We start from the raw sequence: 19866 nt of genomic DNA, 5'->3' as shown, positions 1-19866 counted from the left end.
AGCCACAACACTGAGAGGTATGTACCCACCACAGAACAGCTCCAGGAGTACCTGTGCGTGATTTCATTCGTTTTTTTGTTTTTTTTTAATAATTCCGTTAATCAACAACTCAAAAGTAATGGCTGATTTTTATTATTTAATTTTCAATAAATTTTGATTTATGGTTACTTTTGAATGTTTCAAGTCATTTCAGTGAACATTGTGGACTTTCTTTCTTTCTCTAACTGATGGGTACCAACAGTTTTGTCCACCACTGTACATGGGGAATTTTTTGTGCAGAAGTTCCCCAGTAAACTCCTAAAAACTTTCACCTGTTTCAACTATTAAAATGTTCAGCTCCTTTAGCTTTTTCCAGCTATGACTTTTGGTCCTTCAAATCCTTGAACTTTTTGAGATATTCCAGGATTTTCGCTCCATTGGGCACACCTTTGTTTCTTTCAATGATTATAACTCCAACATACTTTTAGCTAGAGACACCGTTCGAACATTGAAATGATCCTAAGGCTTTGGACTACAAAATAAGTTTACAAATCATTATGGGATGGCGACACAACCTACTGTTAGGCAGCCACTTTGTGACAAAATCTGAGGCGAATATTGCATTTAACTTCATCCATGGCTGGAACTGAATACATTGAAATTTGCTGGCTATGGACATATAATGAATGTGGGCGTGGTTAGCAAACAAACGCCGTTGCAAAGGACGTCCAAGAGTTTACTTTTTCCGATTTGTCTGAAACATTGATTTGTTAGTTATCCCCAGGCGACCCAAACATAAAATGGTTGCTATGGGGATAAAATCAATAGAAAAGCCGCCATTTTGAAAAGAAGTGGATTTTCTGTCAACTTATCATATTAAGCTATTACCAATATGATACTCTTAAGCAATGTGTTTCTCTGAGTTGATGATCGCAATGCAAGCACTTTTAGCCACATTGACATAATTATCATAGTTAGCATCTTAAGCTGTGTTTCGAAAAATTCTAACATTTTTAGCCATTTTAGCAACATTTTCAAAGTTTCTGTGCTTCTGCCATTTCTTCAGCAAATTAAGCTTTCATTCAGTTTTTTCCAGCTATGACTTTTTGTTTTTCAAATCCTTGAACTTTTCAAGATATTCCAGGATTTCCAAGACTTTTTGCTGCATTGAAGTACCTGGGAAAACCTTAAGCTTAACTCATTCTACAATTTTTCAAGCAATGTGTTTTTCTGAGTCATTATAGGATGCTGATCGCAATGCTAGCACTTTTAGCCATTTTAGCAACATCTTCAAATTTTTAATAGTTCAGCCATTTCTTCAGCCAATTCATCTTTCATTCAGTAATACAGCATTCAACCCTGCATTTTATTCTGGAAATGCAGCTCCTTCTAGTTGTCCATGTATCACAAGTTATTTTGTCATCGCAATATTGATAATTAACATTGCAAATCTTGAGTTTTCCTCATATTCAGCATTCCTAGGTAAAACAAATACCTTGCTGTCTGGAACAACAAACAGCAGAAACCCACACTGTGGGAAAGACTCCACACTTCTGACTGATGTTCACGTCCACTTTATTCTTCACAGTAAAGATTGGGACAGAACACTGAGAACTAAAAAGAACAGATAAACAATTCTAATCTCTACTAGAAAACATGAATAACAGACAAAAGACAGAAATACCAGTCTGTTTCTTTATCTGCATCTTCCTTAATACATGTCTGGGAAACTTTTCCTCACTAAATGGTTACTTAATCACATGACCCAACAAAAAATAAACTGCAATTATCATTTTTTTATTTGAAACAAGAATGAAATGTTGACTAAAGACATAAGAAGTATTGGAAATAAAAATATATACAAAATATGTCTAGTGTTGTCATGGAAACACACACACTGTCTCAGCATAAACTACTATTACAATAAGGCCATTCAAGAGATAAAGAATAAACCAATACTTGAAAACAACACATTTCTATTTACAGGTACATCTAAAAGAAATTTTTGAAAAAGTTTTTGTCCATAAATTCAAAAAGTGAAACTCATATTCATTACACATAGGCTGAAATGCTTAATCCTTCATTATTTTGATATTTGTAGCTAATATATGATTAACCTACGTCTGCCGGGATAGGCTCCGGCAGCCCCGTGACCCCGAAAGTGAAAAACGGATGAGAAGATGAATAAATGAATGAATATATGATTAACCTATAAATAAGTTCCTTAGAAAAGTAAAGTATCTTACAAAACTCTTAAAAAGGATGTTTTCAGAAAACTGTTCATTTCCATTCATCAATGTGGTACGGAGGACATCAGCCTGCGGTTCTGTGTTCATGCAATGAAAGCTCAGGTTGCTTTGATAACGGACTTCAGGTCATCTTCATTGTTGGGTCTAGAGTGTCATCTTCCTCTGAAAAACTGATCATAGGTAGTGTTAGGAGTAAATTAGAAAATTGGAGTCGGACCTCTGGATTTTAAAATATTAAAAACTTTTTTGTAGTTTTTTAAATTTTCTGAGATCAAACTATTTTTTTTAACCTGTAAAATAAAGTCTGTAAAATAAAACGGCTTAAAATATTTCAATCTAAATGTAATAGTTTCATATAAAATTCCTATTTCTTGTCGAAAGGTGAACTTTTCTGTATGGAATAGAAATGTTATTTACAATCTTTCTTCCTTCTCCTATTGTCTTTTACTACACAAGTTCTTTGCTGACTTTACTTGAGTTTAGAGTTTACACTTGATCCTTTATTACATTGTTTGGCAACCAAAAGACTTCTCTCATGTATGAGTTTTTAGGTGTCTTTTGAGGTTAGATACGTCGCTGAAACTTGCATCGCATTCTTTGCACGAAAAAGGCTTCTCTCCCGTGTGAGTTCTCATGTGTGTTTTAAGACTAGATATTTGAGTAAAACTTTTATTACATTCTTTACAAGAAAAAGGCTTCTCTCCTGTGTGAGTTCTCATGTGTGTTCTGAGACTAGATACACAACTAAAATTTTTATTACATTCTGTACAAGGAAAGGGCTTTTCTCCTGTGTGAGTTCTCATGTGTTTTTTGAGATCAGATATTTGAGTAAAACCTTTATCACATTCTTTACAAGAAAAAGGCTTCTCACCTGTGTGAGTTTTCATGTGTGTGTTGAGACTAGATATTTGACTAAAACATTTTTCACATATTTTACAAGTAAAGGGCTTTTCTCCTGTATGAGTTCTCATGTGTCTTTTAAGTTGAGATACTACACTAAAACATCTACCACATTCTTTACAAGCAAAAGGCTTTTCTCCTGTGTGAGTTCTTATGTGTGCTTTAAGATGAGAATTTCGACTAAAACTTTTATCACATTCTTTGCAAGTGTAACGCTTCTCTCCTGAATGGATTTTCATGTGAAGTCTGAACTGAGCCCAGAAACCAAAACTTTTGCCGCATTCTGTGCAGATATAAAGTGTGTCATCTGAATCTGTTTTCACGTAGAGAAAGAGATCGCTAACAATTTTTGAGCTTTCACCAGACTTTACAGAGGGAGGCACCATTTCGTTTGGAGATTGTTTGCGTTCTTCAACTGATGTCGCCTTCTTGAATTTTTCTCCAACACCAGAGTCACACCGACTTTCTGACTTGTGAGAGCTGTCCACATTTTGGTCCGTCTCTCCATCCGTTGATGTTGATTCTTCATGTTGGTTTCCTTCTTCATTCTGACTATCACTCTGCTGATTGTTTAGATCTGCTTCACTGCTCTCATCTTCCTCAAAAGACGGAATCTCCATCGAGGCATCAGTCTCCTGCTTCACATCAAATAGCTCCTCATCCAGACTAATGCAAAACTCTTCTTGCTCCTCTTTAATCAGCGGAGGTTCTTGTTCTTCCTGCTCCCCTTTCATCTGTGGTGGTTCTGGTTCCTGCAGTTCCTTTTTAATATATGGAGGTTCTGGTTCTACCTGTTCCACTCTGTAGTTCCTCTGCTGGTTGCAGAGATCCTCCTCTTCGGTCACATAATCCTGGGGGACGACTGCAGGAACACACACACAAGAACAAGACCTTTTATAATTTAATAGACTGTGTCTTATCAAAGACCAATAAAAATCTTAATCATCACATTTAGAATCTACAAAAATTAATTAAAAGAACTCTTTATTTCTCAAAGTTACAACAGTAAGATTTGATGTTAGTGGGTTAAACACCGAATCGAAGAAACCATTTGTGTTCTTTTCCCACCTGTTTGTTTTACAGTATCTCCACAGCTGCTTATTACATTTGGTTCTCACACACAAATACACAAAGGGATTTCTCCTGCATTACAACCAAGATTTAAACCAAATTTAATCTAAGCTGGAGGAAACTAAAACGGTAGGGTGTTGGTTGAGAACTGCAGGCTAATCTTTCCAGAAGCTCAAAATTGTTGTAATGCTCCTCAAAAGTATTTTGGAATAAACTGCAGGTCAGAAATCTTCTATTGAGAGAACCCGGCCACAGACATCGTAGGCCTGAACCAAAACTCTTCAACTTCAACCGGAAGTCCCATTATAATTCAATTAAGTTCATAGTGTCTACAAGTTTAAACTGTGTTCTTAAATTTTTTCTTTTTTTTTATCTTTTCCTGAGACACTGTTTGTTTTTGTCAAACAAAAATACCTTCAGCAGAATACTTTCCGCCTTCGTCAGAGTCTGACGCTGACGGAGGCGGAAGGTATTCTGCCGAAACATGTAAGGTACGTTTGACAAAAACAAACGTTAATTTAAGAACACGGAAGTCCCGCTTTCGGCAAATGATGTCTGCCATCTTTGTCATCTGCAGCCAGGTCCCTCTCCATTTTATTAATAAACTGTATTCTTCAATCAGTACTTAAAAGGTGAATTACTGCCACCAAGTAGGTTAGACCAGTGTTTTTCAACTTTTTCTGAGCCACGGCACACTTTAACCTTAAAAAAAATCCTGCGGCACACCAGCATCCAAAAATTAAAAAAAAAAGGAAAAACTCAGTCTGTATTGATCTACAGCCCCTGCACAATCTCACATGCATTTTTGAGATAATTGTTACAGAAAAAGCTGGAAACTGCAGCTGTTTTTTTCTAAAAGATGCAATAAAAGTTAAGTTAGAAGATTTAAAAAAAGTTTGATGTGTGTTCGTTGGTTTCAAGACGTTTAACAACAGATCTCCTCGTGCTCTGTCACTCTCACAACCCAATGCATCGTGGGAGATGTAGTGCATAAAACGGCCGGAGATCGGTTTTCGGAGCTTTATTGTTTTGTTAACTTGTTCCACGGTCTGATACCAGATTCTGTGGATAGCTACACCGCTAAAGACGAGCTTTATCTGGTATTTTCGTTAGAACTGAGCGACTTTACGAGCTAAATCGGGACAAGGAAGTGAAGACTTTAACCACTTCTGATTGGTCAGACTGATGACATGTGATTAAGCCCCCCAAGAATGATTGGTGGAGACAGTTAAAGGGACGGGACTTTTCCAAAATACAGCCGAAGGTGCAGCTGAATCGCGGTACCGTCATTCTTATCAAAATGTCTTTAATAAAATAAAATAAACACAAAGAAAAAGTATTTTACGGTCTTTAATATTCCTAATTCCTCAGTGTTTTATCAGGGCCTGTTTGGATGAACAGAGAGCTGAAATCCTGGAGATGGGAAATATTTTTAGATCAGTTAATGAGGGCAATTTCCCATGGCACACTTGACCATCTCCCATGGCACACTAGTGTGCCGCGGCACACTGGTTGAAAAACACTGGGCTAGAGGGGTAACTCTCCAATTTCAATATGTCCCATAAACAACTTGCAAAGGTGAATTCCACTAAGTAAAATTACAGATGTTTTAAGGCTGTACTACACACTTTATGCACTTTACTCAGAAAGACTTTAACATTTTCACATGTTGCTTGCTGCTTGGGTAGCCGTCCTGCCATTTGCCCTGCTCCATGCATGTGGGTGTGCCTCTCCCATTTGAGGGAAGGGAAACGTTTGTTTTTAGATGTTCTGAGTCTTTGAAATGTGTGCATTAATGGTTTAAGTTACTTTTTGTCTCTTCATGATTTGCTGTGGACTGTTTGTTCGGTTATTTACTTCCTGTAATGTGCCGCTAAATGCCACTTTTTTGCACAGTAACATTAGCTTGGGATTGTAAGGGGCAGTAGGTTAGCAGGAGAGAGGGTAAACAAAGGTGTGCTAAGAGATCAATGTAGGGATACTTCCACTCCAACAGTCACAATCCAGGGAGAATTTTCTGATGAACTACTGCTGCCCTGCAGAAAATGTGTCTTAAACAACACAGGTTTGGGCTCAAAATTACATAATCATAAATAAAAGACCACTGGGAACAAATTCACAATAGGAAAATATATACAGTGAGGTCAATAAGTATTTCATGTCATGTAAGATGGCGGCGCGCAGGAGTGCAGCGGCTTCTCATGCTCCCGGTACCAACACCGTTTACAGGACTGCTTTCGATGACTGTGCTTTGTTAACAGACTCTATGGTCAGTCTCACCGATACTACCAGCGTTAAGAAGCACATAAAATACAGCCGGACCGAAATAACGACCATAAAGGACAGTTTGGACTCAGACACAACAACAGCGGGCCATGGACTCAAGGCCTTACTGGGCAGGCTGCATCTCCTGAGGACACCGAAGTGGCGCAAGGATGTTGGCCGAACAGAGAGCATGAGGAAGCGGTGTGCACAGACACGTAAGAGGGGCAAACGAGGCAGAGTGCTAGCCAGGCTAGAGGCCAACGCCGGCAGGCCGCCGATCCCGTCTCTGTTCCTGGCCAACGTCCGCTCCCTGGACAACAAGATGGACATGCTTCGACTGAGGCTGGGGGCTTCCAGTGAAATAAGGAACTCTGCAGTTATTTGTCTAACGCAAACGTGCCGGACCCAGCCTTTCAGCTCGACGGACGGCTTCTGTTCCGGGCGGACCGCAACCAGCAGTCGGGGAAAACCCGCGGAGGTGGACTGTGTATCTACATCCACAAAGGCTGGTGTACGGACTGCACAGTGGTGAACAGCCACTGCTCCGAGGCGATAGAGCATATGGCTGTTAAATGCCGGCCACACTATCTGCCTCGTGAGTTTACGGCGGCGTTTATCATGGCTGTTTACATCCCGCCGGGCGCTAATGCTAATGCTAACGAAGCGCTAACGGAGCTACACAACATCAGCTCGCTCCAGCACAAGCACCCGGAGGCTTTTTACGTGGTTGCAGGGGACTTCAACCATGTAAACCTGACAGACACTCTGCCCAAGTTCCACCAGCACATCAACTTTCCAACACGCGGAAATAATATTCTGGACTGTGTCTACACCAACAAAAAAGACGCATACAGAGCTGTCCCCCATCCTCATTTGGGTTTTTCAGACCACATAGCAATCATGCTGGTCCCTGTTTACCGCCCTCTCCTCAGACGACAGACACCAAGACAGCGGACCATCACAGTGTGGCCTAGTGAGGCTGCATCAGCTCTGCAAGACTGTTTCCAGCACACAGACTGGCAGATCTTCAGGGAGGCAGCTTCGCATGAGGAGGAGGTGGACCTGGAGGATTATGCATCAGGAGTACTCAGGTACATCAGTAAGTGCACGGAGGATGTCACCAGCACCAGGACTGTAACAACCAGAAACCCTGGCTGAACGCAGAGGTGCGAGCTCTGCTGAAACACAGGAATGCTGCGTTCCATTCAGGTGACAAGGTGGCACTCAGAGCAGCCAGAAGGGAGCTGCATGCTGGGGTGAGGAGGGCCAAGGCCGCCTATGCTCAGAGGATTCAGGGACACTTTACGTCGAATGACCCCCGGAGTATGTGGAAGGGCATTAAGTGCATCACAGACTACAACACCAGAGATGCACAATACCCTGAGGACCACTCTCTACAAGACACACTCAACCTCTTCTACTCCCGCTTTGAGGACTCCAACGCCGCCCCTCCCAGCACCAGACTCACCATCCCACCTGGCGAAGAGCCTTTCAGCGTGACGCCCGCTGAGGTAAGGAGGACCCTCCAGAGGATCAACCCTCACAAAGCTGCTGGACCCGACAACATCCCTTGACGGGTGCTGAAGGACTGCGCACACCAGCTCACAGAGGTGCTGACAGACATCTTCAACACCTCCCTGATGCAGGCAGTCGTCCCCACCTGCCTGAAAACCGCCACCATCATTCCAATACCCAAATCATCCACAGTGACAGGTCTGAATGACTATCGGCCGGTTGCCCTGACACCAATAGTCATGAAATGTTTCGAAAAACTGGTCATGACCCGCATCACAAAATCCATCGATATCACCAAGGACCTGCACCAATATGCATACAGGTCAAACCGATCCACAGAGGACGCCATCTCCTCTGTGGTCCACACAACCCTCACCCACCTAGAGAACAAGAACGCGTACGTTCGACTGCTCTTCATGGACTTCACATCAGCTTTTAACACCATCATCCCGCAGACCCTCACCCAAAAACTACACATACTTGGACTGAACCCCAATCTGTGCAACTGGGTCATGGACTTCCTGACAGACAGACCACAGTCTGTGAAAATCCGCAACGTCTCCTCCTCCCCGATCACCCTCAGCACGGGCCCCCCCCAACGCTGTGTGCTGAGCCCCCTCCTGTTCACCCTGCTCACGCACGACTGCACAGCGAGTCACCCCAGCTGTCTGATCGTGAAGTTTGCGGATGACACAGCTGTGGTTGGATGCATCAATGATGAGTCCGACTACAGGAAGGAGGTGGAACATCTGGAGAGCTGGTGCAGAGACAACAACCTCTGCATCAATGGGAAGAAGACCAAGGAGATGATCGTGGATTTCAGGAAGGACAGATGCCCCCCTCCCCCCATTCACATAGGAGGGGACATGGTGGAAGTGGTTTCCAGCTTCAGGTATCTGGGTGTGCACATTTCCAGCGACCTCACCTGGAGCACCAACACCTCCTGCCTTGTCAAAAAGGCACATCAGCACCTCTATTTCCAGAGGAGGCTCAAGCGAGCTGGGATGGGAATATCAGTCCTGACCTCCTTCTACAGGTGTGTGGTGGAGAGCGTCATGACCTCCTGCATCACGGTGTGGCACGGCAGCTGCTCTGCAGCAGAGAGGAAAACTCTGCAACGAGACAAAAGCTGCACAGAGGACTGTGGGCTGCAGCCTGCCGTCCACCACCGACATCTATACAACCAGATGCAGGAAACGAGCCTCCCGCATCCTGAAAGACCCCACTCACCCCTCACACCCTCTGTTCTCCCTGCTCCCCTCAGGCAGGAGACTGAGGAGCATGAAGAGCAGGACCACCAGACTGAGGAATAGTTTCTTTCCTGAAGAAGTCAGACTGCTGAACTCCGGTTGATCACTGCACCCCCCCCCCCCCCCATGGACAACAAGCTAATTCCCAAGTGCAATATCACAGGGCTGTGCAATACTTAACATAACATACTGTGCAATTTGAAAAATACTTCTGTGCAATACTCCGTAACAGACTGATATCACATTGATATTATTATTGATACTATATTTATTTATGTCTGAATGTAAATGGCTGGCCCGGGACCAGAGAGCCTAATTTTGTTTTATCATGATAAAATGACAATAAAGTTTCCTGATTCCTGATTTGATCACTCTGTGATTTAGCAAGTTCTCCCACTTAGAAAACATGGAGGGGTCTACAATTTTCATCATGGGTGCATTTCCACAGTGAGAGACAGAATCTGAAGAAACATTCAGAAAACACGTTGTACAATTTTTTTTAAACAATTTATGTAGCAGCAATAGCATTAACCTCAGCACAACGGAAATTAGGACTTTTATTTTCCTACCGGCGGAAAAAAAATAATTCAGTTTCAAACTATTCAGCGCTCCTGAGAGCTACGTGATATTTGGACTATTTGGATTAGGGTGTTTTCTTACTAGATAATGTAATTTCTTACAAATATACATTTGTCTAAAAATATACATTTACCCAGCTCTCCACATAGTTAATATTTACAAGTTTTTATCTCATAAATTTATGATTTAGTCAGAGACTAAAGGACGCACAGAAATAATAAAATAAATAATTAATATCTGGCAGCATTTTGAATCGATACCAGTATTGCCAAATGAAATATCGCAATATTTTGCCGAATCGATTTTTTCTTACACCCCTAATATATAGGCTCATGTATTTGCCCCCCCCCCCCCCCCCCCCCACACACACACACACACACCACCACCACCACCAACTGGCTGCCTTTAAACGGTTATTTCCCACTTAACCACTAGAGAGTGCTGTAGGTGTGCAGATCAGTATTTTAATTTACAAAGGAAAACTATAAGTGTCATTTAAAAAATGATGATAAATGCAACCAGGAAGTCACAACATAATAAAAACAATAGTTTTTTGTATTGATTTCTAATCAATCTTATCTCTGTTTTTGGCGTTTTCACGCCGTCTTTCCCTCTGTCTATGAAATGTTTTATTCTCAGTCACAAATGAGTGCTGAGAGAAAAAACAACAGATTTACTAGAGTTGAGCAGGTTGACAGCACCCCGCCCCTTTATTTTGCCTCCAGATGACTTATTTTTTGATGATTTTTTAAAATTATTTCTTTATCATGACAAAAACAGCCTAAAAACATGATGTTTTGGATTCTTGCTATAAGCTCCGTTTACATGGACAAAGCAATCGGAGTGAACACCTGATCAGAAGAAAAAGGCCGTTAGGAATACTCTGCCCCGATCAGATTTGTTCTTCCCAATTGAGATAGGTGGGTTATGCCGATTGTTGATCCAATCTCGGTGTATGTTAACAGTTTATTCCGATCATGGGTCACTGCTGCTCTGATTTTACATAATGGGAAATTTTACATCCTGCGTTGACGGTGCCTTGCTCCAAAGGAGCTTTGGAGTGCAAACAGGGCCGACCGGCTGCCATCTCTGAGCAGAGCAGCTTTATTTTTAACGATCAATTGGCGCACATTTTATAATTCTTCCTTGCACTCAGTCAAGAAGATAAGAAGAAGAGAGAATTCAAACTGGTTAGAATATAATTTAAAAGTCATCTTGAGATGCCATTATCTGGATGTCAAAATTTTGCTATATTTTTTTATTATTGTTAGTTAACCTATGGTCAATGATGCTTGGAAATACCTAGCCTGGTAGCTAACAGTAGTCATCAATATTCAATCAGAGTTTCATAACCATCCAGGTTAAAAATTCACAATATATGCTGATTTGTGTTCTATTCTTTCTTGGAAATACATCTGACAAATGGGTTCATCTTAAATTTGGGGTCAATATTTTTACATGCCAAAGTAAAAAGCAGCCCATTCTTTTTTTGTTTTTGTTTGCACACATCCAGATGACGAATAGCAGTGACATTCAGTGATCCATTAATTCCTTCTTAGACTACCTAACAGTAGTGCTGACAGAACGAAGACGGTATCATTTTTGAAAACGCACTCATTTTGGAAGCTCTACATCAAAAGAATGAATTATCGCCCGGTCCCAATGGACCGACGGTTTCTTTTCATGTATTTTTGGAAAATTGTGCATGCCGTTTTAATTTGAACGTCTGAGCTGGAGTGATAGCGGGGTGTGAGCGCAAGGGAGGGGCGCAGAAGTAGGACAAGCACAGAGAAAAAAGAAGAACGTCGCCAGGGCTCCAGAGAGCGACTATTTTGGTCTCATGAATAACTGGATTTTCAATAACAGGTTATAAAAAAACATATATGGTCACACCGGCGCACCCAGCTGTTCTGTGAAAAAAGAAATCCTGTACAAAATAATAATAATATAATATCAATATTATAAGTTATTCATGATATTCCCTTGAATTGAAGCTCTGGATATCAGACAGCAAAGAGTGAGACAGGATGCTATCTAAGGGAGTGAATGACATCATCGGCCTTGCTTAATGCGCATGACTGTGCCGCTGCACCAATTTAGAGAAGGAGAAGGTTTTCTCTTTGATGTTTGGGTCTTTGAAGTGCATGCATTGAAAGATTGAATGAGTTTATTTCAATGCAAGTTCTTTCTTGGACTGTTTGTTCGGGTTACTTCGTGTTACGTTATTAATGTCCTGCTAGATGAGCGGAAATCAAACCATAGGCAGCATAGAGCGCACATGTGCATGCGTGACTTCAGTCTGTTTAATGACAGTTCTTTTGTGATTATTTCTCCAAAGCCTAAATTTTCCTATGTGATCTGAGTTACTCAGTCTAGGAGTTGCAATGGTAAGCCAGTTTACCTTTCTTGAGTAATAGATATTTGACTTGTATGTGTTCAGGAAGGTGTCTTTGCTTGCTGCGTGTTGGGACATATTTAAGAGAGGGGTGGATAAGGATGAACTTGTAAAATTCTGAACCTTAAACATCAGGCCAACCAGCTTTTGAAGGGATCTCCATTAGGTTTACCAATTTTCATGAAGGTTTGTTGTCTTTTTCATCATTTAACCAAAATAAACATACAATCAAAGACAAGAGAGAAAGAATGGGCAGATGTTGGCAATAATTTTATATTAAAAGAAATCCGTCTAAACATTTTTATGTGTGGGACAAAATTCAGCTCAGAGTCAAAAAGTATGTCCAGAATTCTCATGCAGTGAGAATGTTTAAATCAAGGGTCTTAAACTCACGGCCCACGGGCTATTTGCGGCCCCCCCAAGATGATAGTTTGCGGTCCCTGCCTTAATGTGAAAGTTTAATGTTAATGCGTCCCGCCAGTTGGTCATAATTGACACTTTCTTAGTGTTGTGTGCGGAGCTGACGAACCAACCAATCACAGTGGGGTATATGACTCTTGAAGGCGTGACATTGACCGGGCTTGAAGGAGGAAAACCTTTAAGGCAGGTAACCTGACAGCCCCCTCCCCAGAACACATTAAGGAGTGCCTTACTTTCCTTTTTAGAAAGTGTCTATCAAGTCATTTTCTAAATACATGCAGTCAGTGCTGAGCTATTTTTTGGGGGCTGCACGGACCTTCCAGAGGAAGGTTAAGGTTATGGTTATGGTTACGTGCGGCGCCGTATTAACCCCAACCAAACGCCTCCCGAGCGCGGCTGTGACTGCAGCTCTCCGCTCCCGCAGGTGATGGTCAGCTGACCACACCTGCATGCGCGACGGCAAACAGGACTTTAACATTAAACACGTCTGCACAAACAGCAAGATTTTGTCTGAGACACACTTAAATTACGTGGGGAAAATGCAACGATAGACGTGTTTAAGATGAACCAGCGGATCACTGGGGGAGACCAGGGGCTGCAGACCGGGAAAGGTGTTGAGGTGAAGGCGAAGCTGCAGCGAGACTGAAGGAGAACAGGAAGTTGGAGTTGTTCTTAATATTCAATTTAGTTTTAAAATGCCCCTCCCCCTAAGTGTGATCTGTGTTATAATATCTATTATAATTATTTTAATGTTTTGTAATGTTTTATCAATAGGTATTTTAAATAATTTTAACTGATCGTTCAACTACAAAAACCGTCAGGACACGTTTCCCATAATGCATTGTTTTGCAGTCAGCCCATTGCTAAATTTCCAGCTGTGTTCGCTTTGGTTGGCGCCTTGCTCCCGCCCCTTTCTCGTGATATTTTTGTGATGATTGACAGTTGAGATTCGTTAGAGCTGCTCTAAATAACTTGTGACCAAGGTTTAAATGTGCAAAAAGTCATAGGAAAGAAAATCCAAAAATGTTTACTGTATTTTTTCTCCTTTAGTGATTTGTGTTTTTAAAGTAAACTTCAAAAAAAAAAAAATTTCAACACAGACTCAAAATTGAGAGCACATACTCTCTGACAGTCCAACAGCTCGCTCATGCTTAAAACGGCAAATTGACTGTCCAGTTCTTTCTATATAATAGACAATAAAATAAAATAGAAAAAATGATGAATATGAATTTGTAAATAATAATAAAAATCTTGGGATTAATTACCTCTAAAGATGAAAAAACTCAGTTAATAAGACAAATCTGTTGTAAACACTGCCAGTTTTAATAAAAGGACTGTGTTTTTCTTGAGGTGTTGCTGTGTCTTCATTTACTATCTTGTGTTTTACTGTGGTCAGCAAAACTTTTGAGTATGGAAAGAAAAAAAGTGTTGAGAACTTTTTCAGGATTTGTTCTAAAATCATCCACAGCAACAGAGACCTTAATGCGTTATTTACTGCTGAAATTGACAAACATTTTTAAGGGTGACAAATATTGTTTCTTTCTAAATCTGTTTTTTTTATCTGTTATGTTCCGTTGATTCTGATCTCCTGTTCCAAATAAAGATAAAACTGATGGTGATGAAATACATATTTTCTTTATCGTTCATCCAGTTCAAAAACAAACATACAGCAACCATTAAACATAGGATCTCAAATAGTAAGATATAGTAAGAATATTGGTCCGTTTTGTGAATCTTTTTTCTTGATTCATGAATCTAATCAGAACGGCAGCTAAGAAACAATCCACATCCCCACTGGAGGACAATGTGAGACTGCTGGGATCTTTTGCGGACAGTCAGCCCGTGCAGCAAGCGACAAAGGCGGAGAGGAGAGAGGAAGCAGAACGGAGGCTGCAGATCAGGCCCAGATGCTAAGCTACTAAAACAACTGTACAACTACCAAGCCTCCTCCTCTCAAGCGCCAGATCCAGTACACACAAAGTAGATGAATTGGAATTACAAACTGCCAAAAACAGCTTTGTGTGGAACTAAAGTGTTGTTTTCATCACGAAGACGTGACTTCTTACACTTATGCCCAACGCCACAGTCTAGCTATCGGGCCGCATGCTACACCAACAGGACAGAGACAAAGGCTTGGGTAAAAGCAGAGGAGGGGGGTTATTGCCCACTGAAGTTCCTTCAGCGACAGACTCAGACACCCAGAGAGTAGAAACAAGAGTTAGCGCAGTTCATTCATTCCTACTGCCATCAGACTGCACAACTCCTCTGTTTGACCAGGTCATTAAGATTTGCTAAATTGTTTATGTACCTATTTACTAAATTGTCTGAACTGATATTTGGGGAGCTGTAATTGCATTATCACTTGGTTTTTTTTTCCTTTCTTTTTGCTGCCATGACGTGTGAAACACCACATTAGCTGCGTTTCCATTAGGGCTGCACGATATGAGGAAAACTCGCAATATTAGTGATCATATGCGATGACGATACAACTTGTGATACATGAATATATTGCAAAACAACCAAGAACAATTTCCATTTCACAACAACAGCTTAATTTTAATAAGAGTTCACCCTAATCCACATAGGAGGCGAAAATCTAACATAAAACAGCTCCATCCGATTGGTGAACAACATCTAACCGCTCAAATGCATTAAGGGGTTTATTTGATTCGTTAAGTACTTCAAGCTGGCATAAGATTATTTTACCACACATATTTAAGGTAACCATTTATTGCAATTTCTGCCATCTTTTACCGTCTTAATATCGCGATAAATTTGCAATAAGCCTGCATAATTATTCGCAAATTTATTGTTATCCCGATTTCAACCTGTGCAATATCCATATCGCAAAAGTCAGCAAAAATCGCAATAAATGGTAAACCTTATGTGCTAAAACAATCTTATGGCAACTTGAACTATTTAATGAATTGAATAAATCCCTTAATTCATATGACCAATCAGATGGAGCCCTTCACATTGTTGACCAATCAGATGGAGCCTATATGTTAGATGGTGCCCTCCTAATTAGACGAGGGTCATAAGAATAATTTAAGGTATTTTGACTCTTAATTAAATCAAATTTTTGTAGTGAAATGGAAATGTTTTTGTTGTTTTTGCCATTTGTTCATGTATCGTAAGTCATATCGTCGTCGCAATATTGATCACTGATAGTCTTCCTCACACCGTGCAGCCCTAATTTGCGATATATTGTGCCGACCTAGTTTCCATTGACTATTTAATTGCACAAATTGGATTTGCAATCATACATTTTTTTGATGGAAACACCACAATTTCGAAAAAATGTGCATTTAAAACACAAAATGTTGTGCTTGAAGGAGATGGTTTTTAAGGGGCATTGAAATTGACATCTTGCAACACTGCAATGGAAACCTTTTTTTTTTCCTTTTTTTAATTAAATGTGCTTCTTTAAAGGAACTGGCTGCCTTGGGTGCTGCACGACGGACACCACAAGAGGTCCCACAACGTCACACAGCTCATCAAAAGTTTAGAGTGTCGTGCGGAACTGTTGGATCCACAGCTCCTCTTTTTTAACTAACCAACCACAATTTCCAAAAATGGCTTCATCTGTAGCCGCTCCCAGGTGTAAGGAGCTTGCCGCTCCATGACCGGAATAAGACGCCGACGTATCCTTTGATAGTTAATGATGAGCATTAATGTCATGGCAGAAATTTGAATGTATCTTGTTGTCTCATCAAAAAATAAAAATAAAGGTTCTAACTGCCTACTTACCCCTGAACAGGATTCTTACATGTGCCTGTCATCCAAATTCACCCTTATAGTTCTTGAACAGAATAAACTATAAGCAATACCATAGTACCACATATCTGCTGTAAATCAAAGTATTGTTCAAATCCGTTGCCATGTTTTTGAAAGACTTATTGCGTGAGTTGGTTTGTGTTTCTTCGACATTTAGTGGAAACAACTATTGACAGTGGAAAATGCCAATTTAGTAGAGAAAAACACAATATCATTAAGACTTATTTAGAACATTTAAAAAAAATTATATTTTACGACTTTTTCTCTGTTTGCATTCAACATATTTTATAAAATAAAACACCTTAGCTTTTTCTTTTTAAAATAATATAATAATTTGGATGGCAAGTCAAAAATTAAACTTCAGTGATTTCCTTTTTTATAATGTTTATTGAAATGGTGACATCTTTGTACGATTCTTCACAACCTTTGGTTAAATTGCTGCATAAATTACAATAGGTCGCCGGACTGAAAAACTGAAAACAAATTACTGTGTGATGTGTATACCCTATGAAAACATTTAGCTTTGTTTTGTCTTCCAACACATTCATTCAAAAGAAGTCTTGTTAATTACTTAGGTAGCTTTACTAAAAATAAAGTAAATTATTGTGATTACATAGTGTGGAAGTGACAGACATTTAAGTCACGATGAAAAAAACTGGGCAACTTGGAAAGAGGATTTTTGCCCACTTTCGATGTGGAAAGTACACTGCTTTGTAAAGTACTTACCATCGTCGTCTGAGTCGGAAATCGGTGCTTCGTCATTCGCCAGCTCTTCTTCATCTTCCTCTTCTTGTAATGGAGGCACGAGTGCTCCCGTTGCTCGCCGCACAGTTTGCAGTTTCGCCATCCCGGCGTGGCATGGCTGGCCGTCCTTAAAGCAGTGGATGAGATGATCCTCGGATCCATCGCATGCATTCGTGATTCCACAATCCTTGAAGGATTTTCTTATCGTCTCTGGGGGGATGTCTTGCCAAGCCGATATTATCCATGTAACCAACAAACGCAGTGCGGGCGCTTTCAAATTCCCGCCAGATGTCCACTCCTTATCTTCGTCCCCGACCATCCACTTGGCGTACAATTCTCTGAGCTTATCTTTAAAGGGCTTGCCCCAGATATCAGCAGGTTGGACGTACTTGGTGCAGCCATTGGGGATAACCGTCATTGACACGTTGTACTTCTTCAGCTCTTCTTTTGTTTCCTTACTGATGTGACAGTGGTCAGCATCCCAGACTAGAAGACTCTTCCGGAGACCAAAACCGCTGCAAACTTTCTGACACCACATTTCTGTTAGCTCCTGATTCATCCATCCGTTGATTGAGGTCGCCACCGCAGCTTCTTGGACATCTTGCAGTCTTGCCACTTCTCGCTTTGCGTCCCGAAACACAATCAACGGCTTCAATTTTGCGCCATTCGCTTTCGCCGCCAAGGTCACGGTGAAATGCGACTTCTCGTGACCGGATGCGTTCATGACATCACTCCTGCTGCCGGCGGGCTCGGCTGTTGTGGGTCCAGGCATGTCGAACCAAGCAGATGTCTCGTCCATTGCAATGATTTCGCCGTCCTCGATGCCATCTGCAGTTCGCTTATTGGCAACCGACGTGACAAAAGAGACAAGCCGGTGAACAACTTGGTCTGGATCCTTCTGAGCCGGCGCCGTCTTCCGACGGAGCAATAACTGGTGGCGTTTCATAAATTTATCAAGCCAACCAGAACTGGCTGTGAACGTTTCTTTCCTCTTTGAGGCCTCATCAATCTCCTTATCAAAAATCTTCTTGGCTTTCATGCGGATCATCTTCCTGGAGACACGCCCACCTTTCCGCCTTTGCTCAGTAATCCACGTTAAAACCAGGTTTTCCAATTCGTCGCTGGCTTTCTTTGCACCTCCACCCCGCAATCGTTTGCTTGTTGCTCCTTTTTCTGCGATAGTTTTCTCCATATCCCCCATCTGCTTGCGCCATTCTCGGATCCGTTTAGAATCCACCCCAAAATGTCGAGCGGATTCCTCGCCTGAATGTTCTTTGGCGTACGCCACCGCACGAAGTTTAAACGCTAAATCGAATGAGCGTTTCTTGGCCATCGCGACCCTGGCTCACAATACAAACTGGTACAAAAAATAAAAATAAAAAACAACACCCGTCCGCTCCGCCTGACCGAGGAAAGGATGGCAGATCTTATTCTTAAGGAGCCCGGCCACTATTAGACACCGGCGTCGATTAGAGACCGGCCACATTTGGAAAATATACACAGTTTCTAAAAATAGCTCATTAGACATCGTTCCACTTGAACTTTGATCAGAATATTCTGGAAGCTGGTGGGCTTATCTCCGAGGTTCAAGCGAACATACCTATAGTGCGGAGCTGAAGTTGTTTTTTCCCGATTTCCAGCAGTCTGCGCTGACGACAGAGCCCCTCCTCGTTCTGGACGATGGTGCCTTCTTCACGGTGTGGGTGTCTGGAGCCTTTTTTGGCGGCGGCAGCAGCCGATAGTTCCTCGATGACGGACTCCCACCGAGGTTCTGAAGACATCTTTACTGCAGCTGCTCTGATCTAATAGCCTCCAACTCCCACAGACACCGCCGTCCTCTTCACTGCAGCTCCGATCATCTGCTAGTCTCACAATCACAGCCACGTTTTCTTTCCGTTCAACACTTCTTAACTCATTTACGACACTTTGGAAAATAGTGAGAGTTCCCACACGAACCACGTATCGTCCTTTTTTGTCCAGAAACCTCAAAAACGTCCCAACAAAACACCACCGTCCTCTAAACACAAGCTAACACCGCTAGCCTGCTAGCGCCTCGCGCCGTTCTTCTTCTTTGGTTTTATTTGCGGTTGCCGAACGTCACGGTGCATTAGCGCCACCACGTGGTCCGGAGCCGCAAAAACTGTGATACAGTACACAGCAACAAATCTGAAGTGAGGTTTGCTAGTTTGGTTCCACATGAGCACCAGTGACGTGAGGTGAGGTTGATGAATGGACTGAATATTTCACCATTCATCAACGGCAGCTAACAGCTTATAAAATAAACACAAGAACATATCTGTCCTACAGAAAATATTTCTTTTATAGAAATCAATAAAACACGTGTTTAAATTATTCATATATAGTGTAAACAAATTAAAGTATACAGATGTGTTCAGCACGCATTTGACCCACAGTAACTATTTCTAGTATTTTTCCAACTTCGAATTCTGGTGCTTTAATCAGTTATCAAATGTTGTCGGTGAAAATGATCATAAAATAAATTAAATGAATTTACTTACATTTTTATCCACTTACTCCCATGGTATTTAAAAAAACATTGAAAAACATTTTGTCCTCCACAAAAAGCTCTATCTGTGATCTGTTGGAAAAGTCTTCCTTATTTTCCCTTATTTTATGAGTTTTTTTGTGAACAGCTTACATTAATTTGTTCAAATGCATTTATCCAATAACAGTACACACAGTTGACTAGCGTTAACTAAAC

General features: G+C 41.2%; 1 protein-coding gene across 1 annotated transcript; it reads right to left on the bottom strand.

Moving 5' to 3' along the window:
- Positions 1-1537: 1537 nt before the first annotated feature.
- Positions 1538-18738, bottom strand: LOC101161026 (uncharacterized). The gene is made up of 2 exons (XM_020700155.3): positions 17127-18738; positions 1538-3990 (listed from the first exon to the last, which is right to left on the bottom strand). The coding sequence occupies exons 1-2, from the start codon at positions 18475-18477 to the stop codon at positions 2762-2764; spliced, it is 2580 nt and encodes an 859-aa protein (XP_020555814.1). The 5' UTR covers positions 18478-18738; the 3' UTR covers positions 1538-2761.
- Between the last annotated feature and the right edge of the window lie 1128 nt (positions 18739-19866).

This window comes from Oryzias latipes, chromosome 2 (assembly GCF_053564925.1).
Source record: "Oryzias latipes strain Hd-rR chromosome 2, Olatipes_Hd-rR_3.1".
In the NCBI taxonomy this organism is placed as follows: Eukaryota; Metazoa; Chordata; class Actinopteri; order Beloniformes; family Adrianichthyidae; genus Oryzias; species Oryzias latipes.
This window is presented reverse-complemented; position numbering and strand designations above follow the sequence as displayed.

What these genes read in the sequence shown, in the direction of transcription:
- LOC101161026 (XM_020700155.3), bottom strand. Translation starts at nt 18,477, where the DNA reads ATGGCCAAGAAACGCTCATTCGATTTAGCGTTTAAACTTCGTGCGGTG. An exon ending in TTCCGACTCAGACGACGATG is followed by an intron (nt 3,991 to 17,126) that starts GTAAGTACTTTA and finishes GTGTTCCTGCAG; the next exon opens with TCGTCCCCCAGGATTATGTG.